This window comes from Sphaerodactylus townsendi, linkage group LG10, assembly GCF_021028975.2.
Source record: "Sphaerodactylus townsendi isolate TG3544 linkage group LG10, MPM_Stown_v2.3, whole genome shotgun sequence".
Classification (NCBI taxonomy): Eukaryota; Metazoa; Chordata; class Lepidosauria; order Squamata; family Sphaerodactylidae; genus Sphaerodactylus; species Sphaerodactylus townsendi.
In genome coordinates, this window is record NC_059434.1 from 2,414,798 (window position 1) to 2,423,526 (window position 8,729).

General features: G+C 45.3%; 1 protein-coding gene across 1 annotated transcript in view; it reads right to left on the reverse strand.

Annotated features, from left to right (window-relative positions):
• The window catches only part of LOC125440028 (clarin-2-like), a 4,399-nt gene extending 3,943 nt beyond the window's left edge, over nucleotides 1–456 (reverse strand). Inside the window, exon 1 of the mRNA XM_048509544.1 lies at nucleotides 402–456. Coding sequence (XP_048365501.1) covers nucleotides 402–456 — 55 coding nt within the window. The remainder of the gene's footprint in view (nucleotides 1–401) is intronic.
• Nucleotides 457–8,729: the final 8,273 nt, after the last annotated feature.

An 8,729-nucleotide genomic window follows, 5' to 3' on the forward strand; every position in this document is an offset into this window, starting at 1 on the left:
GCCGATGGGGGGGGGGGGGAACAGCCGATTCCTTGGGAACTTCCCAAGCCAGAGCGGGTGAGTGAAGCCATAATTCTGCCCCTTGTTCTCACTAATGGACCCGGCTGCCCGAAGCTAGTGGTCCAGGCCCTTGTAGATACCGGCTGCTCTCACTGTTTGATACATCCCAACTTGGTGGAAGCACTTGGGCTGCAGCCTGTCCTGTTGAAAGAGACTATCTGGTTTGACCAATTACCCATTACCTCTCGCACCCCAAAGATTCTGGCCAATTGTGAGGGACATTGGGAATGCCGTAGCTTCATTATTGCTGCCATCTCTCAATACCCCGTGATATTAGGACTGTCTTGGCTTGTGGATCATGACCCGTCAGTGAAATGGCCTCAACGTGTTTTGACTTTTACCGATCTCCCTTGTGGAGACCACATGAGCCCTGATCCCCCCGAACACTTGCTGCATCCGCCAGAGGGATTCGCTTGTGCTCTGTCCCAACCTTCTGTTAACCCTGAAATTCCCTCACTGTATCAGGACTTATGGCAAGTGTTCGAAGAGACTGAGTGTAATTCCTTGCCGCCCCATTGTGATACTGACTGTAAAATTGAACTGGTCCCTGGAGCTAAACTGCCCAAGGGACGGCTATATCCCATGAGTCCTGCCGAGGATACCGAGTTACGGGCGTTCCTGGATAAGAATTTGGCATGCAGGTTCATTTGGAAGGCGCGCAGCAGTTTTGCGGCCCCAGTTCTGTTTGTAAAAAAGGACGGTTCCCTATGGCTTTGCACTGACTACCGAGGTTTGAACGCCGTATCAGCCTCTAATAAATACCCACTTCCCCTAATCAAAGACTTGCCTGCAAATCTCGGCTCAGGGCGCATTTTTACCAAGTTGGACTTACGTGAAGCCTATTACCGGGAGTGAATGGCTGAGGGGCATGAACATTTGACTGCTTTTAATACTCACTATGGGCAATATGAATACTTAATTATGTCTTTTGGGCTCTCCGGAGCTCCAGCTGTGTTTCAGAGTTTGATCAACGGAATATTGGATGATTTGCAGTTCAAAGGGGTTGTCGTTTAGTTGGATGATGTTCTAATCTATTCCCCTGATGAGGAATCTCATATTGCTTTGGTTCACGAAGTGTTATCCTGTTTACTGGCAAACTCCTTGTTTGTGAAACTTTCTAAGTGTGAATTTCACAAGGCAGAGTTGGATTTTTTGGGCTACCGCATTTCTGCCACGGGTTTAGAAATGGACCCCGCTAAGGTTGCTGATGTGATGGCGTGGCCCCCTCCTCGGACTTGCAAGCAACTCCAGTCTTTTCTGGGCTTTGCCAATTTTTACCGTGACTTTATCCCTCGCTTTTCCTCCTTGGCTCTCCCTTTGACTGATCATTTGCTTACCAATGAGAAAGGTCCTGCAGCTTCCCGCCCTGGTGCTCTTTTGGTTTGGAGTTCCACTTGTCAGTTTGCTTTTGATTCCCTGAAAGCTGCCTTCACTTCTGAGCCTGTTCTCGCCCACCCTGATCCCTCTTTGCCATATGTGGTACATGTTGATGCTTCGGACAAGGCTTTGGGGACTGCCCTTCTTCAGTGGGGTTTGGATGGTCCTCTCCACCCATGTGTGTATCTCTCCCACAAGTTTTCGGGTGCGGAATTGAATTGGACTGTTGGTGATAAGGAAACCTGTGCTATCAAAGTTGCTCTTACTGTGTGGAGGCATTTCTTAGAGGGTGCAGAGCACCCCTTCGAGGTTTGGACTGACCATAAAAACCTGGCTGCACTTTGCTCTCTGGGCTGGCTATCTGCTAAACAGATCCGTTGGGCGGACTTTTTCACGCGCTTTCGTTTTACAGCTCATTTTTTCCCAGGCAAAACCAACTGTTTGGCAGACGCCCTGTCTCACTTGCCAGAGGGGGGAGCGCAAGACGGATCCACTGCTTTCCTGCACTATCCTTTCCCCCACCCACTTGAGCTTGGCTGTTACCCGGTCGCAGGTGAAGGCGGAGCCCCCGCCATCAGTATCTCTTCTCGGACACCTTCTCTCCGCCTTCTTGGAGGCGGGAAAAGCCCCGGTGCCTCTTACAGAGGGAGGCGATGGATTAGTATTATGTGATGACGTTTGGTGTCGTGGCTCGCTGTTGTATGTTCCACCCCCTCTATGTTCTCAAATCCTCCACCAGGGGCAAGATTCCAAGTCGGCCAGTTACTTTGGCTTCGTAAAAACCTTGCATTTGCTTCACGGAAAATTTTGGTGGAAAACCATGCGTAAGGATATTGAGGCTTATATCAAGGGCTGTCCTATCTGTGCTATGGCAAAAACAATTCTGGGCAGGCCCTAAGGATTATTGCAGGACATTGAACTGCCCAGTGGGCCCTGGCAGGTGATCTTCATGGATTTTATTATGGGCTTGCCTTTGAGTCACGGCAAAACAGTGATCTGGACTGTAGTTGATCTGTTCTCCATTTTCAGTAGAAATTCTTAGAGCCATAGGAGCTGAAAGGGCCTGTATACTAGTCAAACAAATGCCCTAAATTCCTTGCACCGGAACATTTAAGATGGCAAGTTAGTACAGCACTATATCTGTTCTTTTTGGAAAACAGCAACACGAGAAGATCTTTTACATTGGCCAGATGCAACTCTCTTCCCTCTTTCCCACACTAAAGTTGGCCTCACTCGTCTCTTAAATTGCTGTGCTGAATATTGTAAGAGGAACGAACTGGTAATTAACTATGAGAAAACTAAAATAATGGTCTTCGCTAGAAGACCCCCTAGTCATACATGGACCATCAATAATAGACCCATAGAACAAGTTAACCAGTTCAAATATTTGGGCATAACTCTTACCAGCAACCTTAAATGGGCAGTACATAGGAAATTAGCACTTGCGGCAGCTAACAACAGTGCCCAAGCAATTCAGCGTTTCTTTTTCACTTTGGGCCACCAGTATACACCATCCGCATTGAAGGTGTTCAATGCTAAATGCGGCTCTCAGTTCCTCTATGGAGCACCAATTTGGATCGGAGCTGTAAACAAAAATATAAACACAGCCCAGTCCCATTTCTTTCATAAAATTATGGGCTTACCAAATTGTGCTTCATATGCAGCCTATGATGATGTTTAGAGACTTCGGGGCAAATATCACATGCTACAATGGCCTGGCTGAGAGAACTTTGTCAGATGTGGTTGCATTATCCACTATTTGCAGGATCATTCCAGTTTGCCTACACCCTCATGCTTTCTGACCATTACCACCAAATTCTAGGTGGCTGAAACTAGTTAGAAGAGAAAAAAAATCAACGCTCTTGGTTTTCATTTAAAATTAAGTTAGTCCCTCTTTCTTTATCAGAAGCATATAGCTGCTTGAAAACTAAGCAAATAGAACAAGAATATGGGATATTATGATAGCGGCTGCGAGGAAAGCGTGTTTCCCCTGACCTTGCTTATTCCAATCGAACAAGGACATATGGCCAATTATCTACATTGGATCACCAACCCTAAACTAAGAAGAGCTTTAGCAGCTGGCCAGATTTAATCTAATGCCTTCTATGCTTATTTTATGGCAGATATCAACAAATTGATAAACAGAGGGAGGCTATGTCCATACACTATTATGGGTCAGGTGGAGACACCTGCTTTTCATTGTGTAAGGTTTGCAAAATCAAGAATGTCATGCAATCTGCACTTATTCCATTTCTGTACTATACAAAATCTAACCCGATGCTTAAGATTTTTGCACAGCTATGCTTTTGAACAACATGGATCCCACAGTGTGCGAGAATGTAGCAAAATTTCTGCTGAAAATAATCGACGTAAGTCTAGATGGATACTAATAAATGTTTATGTATTATGATCACATGTAGCCAGCAGTAATTCTTTTAGCTTCTGTCAGTATCCGATGACGTTAAAGTGAGTCAACTTAGTGGAAGGAATGTTCTATAGTTACAGAAGGACCATGTATATACTTTAGCGCCAGTGTCTATAACTGTGAGCAACAATGGGCAAATTTTGTATGCTTATTTTGTATGTTTATTTTATGCCAATAAAGGCTTGTTGTTGTATAATAACTCTCTTCCCTCATTACTTCTAGAGGGAAAATATAAGAAAGTTCCTTATGAAAAAAGGCTTTGCCCCTGCCCCCAAGGTGAAATTGACACATGCCCCATGTACAATCAGCTCCGAAAGGAAATCCTTAGTCCTGTCCTGTCTGCCTTAACCGGCCTAAATCATAAAGATTTACTGGACTATATATTGTCGGGCAGAAACCAGAAAACCACACGGGAAATGGCACGTTTCTGTGCACTCATCTGTAAAGACAAAAAGAGATATCCTGTGGCCAAATAGTCAAGGGAAGGGAAGATTAGATCAGTTCAATTTTTAGGCAACTTGGCCGGAAGTCCAGTTTTTTAGCCAGACTTGGCCAGAAGTCCAGTTTTTTAGCCAGTCCTTATTGGCTTCCTTTTTGCAATACTGTAGGGCCTTTTATACCTAAATTTTTATCACTGTTCCAATCTTTGTACTTTTATCCATTGTATAGCAATTTTAGGTGTAACAGGATTTTAAACATAAATCACAGGAAATTTTTTTATAGAAGTTATTTAACTCCTGCAAACATCCCCTCAGTCAGCAATATTGACAATATATTTTTTGTACTATGTACTATCTTTCATTCGTGATTCATTATTGCTGAATTGTGTATTTCTGTTATTGCTATTCTGGTCAATGACCGTAAATAAAATGATTTGGATTTGGATCTGTTCTCTAAGAAGGCCCATTTTATTCCTTGTACCTCCATTCCCACTGCTCAGAAGCTGGCTGAACTGTTTATGCTGCATATTTACAGGTTGCATTCTGCCCCCAAGAAAATAATTACGGACAGGGGCTCGCAATTTGTATCCCACTTTTGGAAGGTCTTTATGAAGTTGTTCTGTACATTGCTGAGGGTTTGATGGTTGGGACTCAGGAGATTCTTGAAAAGTAATTAGACTACAAGAGTCATTTGGGGAGGTTGTTTAATCCTCAATCAGTTCTGCTGTTTCCCTGTTATTTGTCACTGCATCCTGTAGTTGCAGGCATTGGGTGTGCTCTTTGATTGCAGAAAGATTTTCTAGGAGATTTTTGAGTCTCTTTATAGTTACCACCTTTTCTTCCAGGGGTAGGAGCTCAAAAGTTTGTTTGGCACTGTTTTTAGCACATCACAATCAGCCCATGAGAATTCATAATTATTATAGCAGGGATTATCGTGTCTACCACTCGATGGTTGATTGTTAAGTTCCCTTGGGTGAGTGGAGGCTGTCCTCATTGGTCTGATATTTACAGATGAGGAGGCTGTGGACTCAGGCGTTGAGACTTGTGGTACAAGTGGGTTCATTAACTGGTTAGCAAAAACTCTGCTTAAAAATACCTTGTTAGCAATGTTTTACTCTTTAATATCAGGGAGGGAATGAATGCAGATTTAAATGTTAGGACAAACCTCTGTGGTTGGTGCATTCGACATGGATAAATTCTGTCAAGAGCCTCAACAGATTGCAAATCTATAGTCTTTAGCCTATTTCCCAATAATATTTTAAAATTATGTCTAGCATCCCTCAGGGAGTTCCATTCGGGTAGACTTCCTTTATAGTTAAATGCGATCACACAGATTTTGTTAGGCATCAGTTTAAGCTGTTGGTGGGAACTTTTGTTATTACTGATTTTACGCATTTTCCTTGGGCTTTGGTTGTCTGCTTTGCTACTTGACACTTTTGTGGAAGGGTCACAGCTACTGGTTGCTTGTACTGATGTGGAATTTCCTGTCTTTTTTGCTTTGGGAAGATGTCAGGCCGCACCATCCTTGGCCTACCAGCGTGCACGTCCTCAGCCCAGCTGCAGCTGGGCTCACTATCTCCTTGCCCCAAGGCCATGGGGCCTCTGTCTTTTGTTTCACATGTACCTAGTTCAATAGAGCTTGCCGAGTACTTCTAATCTATCTTTCACAGGGAGTAACTCATCTATTCCCAAAACAATGTAACTGTATTACTGTCCTTTCTCATGCTGATATTGGGGGAATGCAAAGGTGGGGGCTTTATGGGTTGAACCAAACTGTAACCTTAAGGTATATACTGGGGCCAGGGAGCTTGGATTTCAGCTCCAGCTACCTCGCCATTGGGCTTGAAACAGTTCTAATAAATCTCTTGGTCCTTTCTCTTTTGGAGACTTATTATTGACTATGGAGGTACCAGGACCCGCGCTTACAGAGAGAGAGTCATTTGCCATGGCCAGCGCGTATGTGCGAATTCTTTCCTTTGGGTCTAAGCAGCCAGTCTATTTTCCCATCAAGAGATCTTAAGTGCTCATAATTTTTTTCCAAGGTTACTGCTGTCAAGTTACAGAGCATTACTGCATCGTTCTTAACTTCCTTGCATTTACTAATCCCACTGTGGTTAAGTTGAGATAAGGGAGTTTCAGGGCTTAGTAGATCATCAGTAGGGGCGCTATTTTCAGTAGACTCGGAGTGCTCGTTTGCTTCAGATGACTGCGTGTTCAGCTCTTCAGTCTCTGGATGACTCAGCAGGGCAAACCGATTGGCAGTCGGAACTCCAATATGATGAAAACAATCCTCAGAAGAGTCTCTTGTGGCAAAGCAGGTATTTTAGTTGTTTTTGGACAGGCCAAGTGCTTGAATCCTCTGTGTCATGCTGGTGCTTTCTAGCACCCATATTCTGTCAATGAATTCAGAACAGATTAAAAACAAACTGTGGCTACAGTTTGAGATTGGGCTCTTTGAGTTGATTGATTAGTTAAAACTTCCCTCCATACAACCCCAGAGCTCGGAGGATTCAAAAGCCAGAAGGGCAATAAAATACTGTTTTACTGCAATAAAACAGTAAAACAATTAGCTAAAAGCTAACAGTGGCTAAGAAAAAAAATTAAAATAAAAAACCACTTAAAAATATTAAACTATGTATTTATTTCGACTTACAGTCAGAGACCAGCATTCACAAATAACTTAAAAAATATTAAAAAGACTCAGACCCCTTAGTGCCTAATCTGGTTGTTGTATGCGGACCACCATGGCCAACGCAGACAAATAAGATGAAGGGTGCTCAGGGGGCAAAACACCCACTCCCAAACTAGACCGAGTTGGAGACCCTGGAATGGCTGTGGCTGGGCCCGGTGGCAACTTCATCCCAAGAGATGAAGCCAACATGGATGGGGCCCCTCTAGATGCAGCAATGAGCAGCAATCAGCGATGGGGGAGGTCAGATTTTGAAGGGGAGAGAGACCCTTGCTGGACAGGAGTGGCAGCAGGTGAGTGGCGGCGCTTGGAAGCTGAAAACATAGCCCCGCAGAAGGTGGTGATGAAACGAGGCTTCCAAGGCGAATGGGACTGGTGGGAGTTTGACTGGGGGCTGGGGGCAGGGGGGTGGGCAAGGCACCTGGAGCAAACCCTAAGCCACATTTTGTAAAGATACACCACTGCACTAGAGAACCTGTGTGGAGTTAAGAGTGGTGAACTTAATCTGGAGAACCAGGTATGCTTCCTCACTCCTCCACAAAAAAATTGTGGGAAGGGAAATACCTTTCTGGATTGCACATTGAGGGGGAAAAATCTGCAACCCCCTTTATGTTTGGATTTGGCCTTGCATCTGGCTAGCTCTTCATTGGCTCTGCTTCACAAGTGCAATGCAGCCACTGATTGAGACAAATATTGGTAATCCTCTGCATCCAAACACTGGAGGCTTGTTCAGGAACCTCAGTATCCTCCAGCTCCTCTTTGCCTGATGAAAATTCCCCCTCCTCCCTGTCTGGTCCGGAGGACTCACGGGAGATAAGGTCTGGGCTGAGCCTGGGCCTCTTTAGGGCTGCCCTGGTTTCCCAGCCTGTGGAGGCCCTCTTGTTTTCCCTGAGGGGCTGAGCGGGGCCGGGAGAGGTGCACTGAGAGGGATGTTGTGGGGTCTCCCATTGAAGGGGGGACCTGAACAGGTTTAGCATCTCCTCCCTCATGGCTGCCTTTTCCTCCTGGAAAGCCCCTTTAATAAAATGAGCCAGTTCTGGCCTTAAATTTGCTACTTCTGAGGTCCTATCCGTCTCTCTGAAGCACTCGGGAGTCTCAGAGACCTTGATCAGAGCAGTTTCCAGGCCTTCCAGGATATGGGAAGAAGCTCCCAAGTACATTGGGCTCACCGACTCCAAACTGCGCCTCCCTGCGCTTTCAGTGGCCATTTTAGGCACGCTGATAGTTTTCGCGCCTTTTTCAGCGCTCCTGGGGCTCGCCTGATGGCGGGAAGCCCCTGAGGGGGAAAAGGATCCGGCGGCCCATTCTGGGCACATGCCTGCCCTTGCCATCTGCTGAGAGGAGGTTGAAGCTTCAGTCTCCTCCTGCAATGAGAGGAAGACCTCTTTTCTTCTAGGCAGGCTACTTCGGCCCATTTTCCAGCCAGCAGCTTATTGGTGTCGTTGTTTCCATGGCTCCAATAGCAGCCAGGAAGCCTCTCTCTGCCCCTCCCTCCCTCCCTCCCAAGGCAACAGCTTAAGGACTGAGAGACACAGATAAAGACAGATGACTAAAAAAAATTCCTGACAAGGAGACTGTTGTGTTATTACCTGACAAAGAACTCTAGGCATGCCTCTCAGTCTGTATTGCTGAAGTGCGTACAGCTGGTACCAAACCCCAATCTAGTTTCTGAAGTGTCTAATTGTGGACTCTCTTCAGATCCCATTAGTGTGGTGTTCAGAGACCAAAATAAACAACA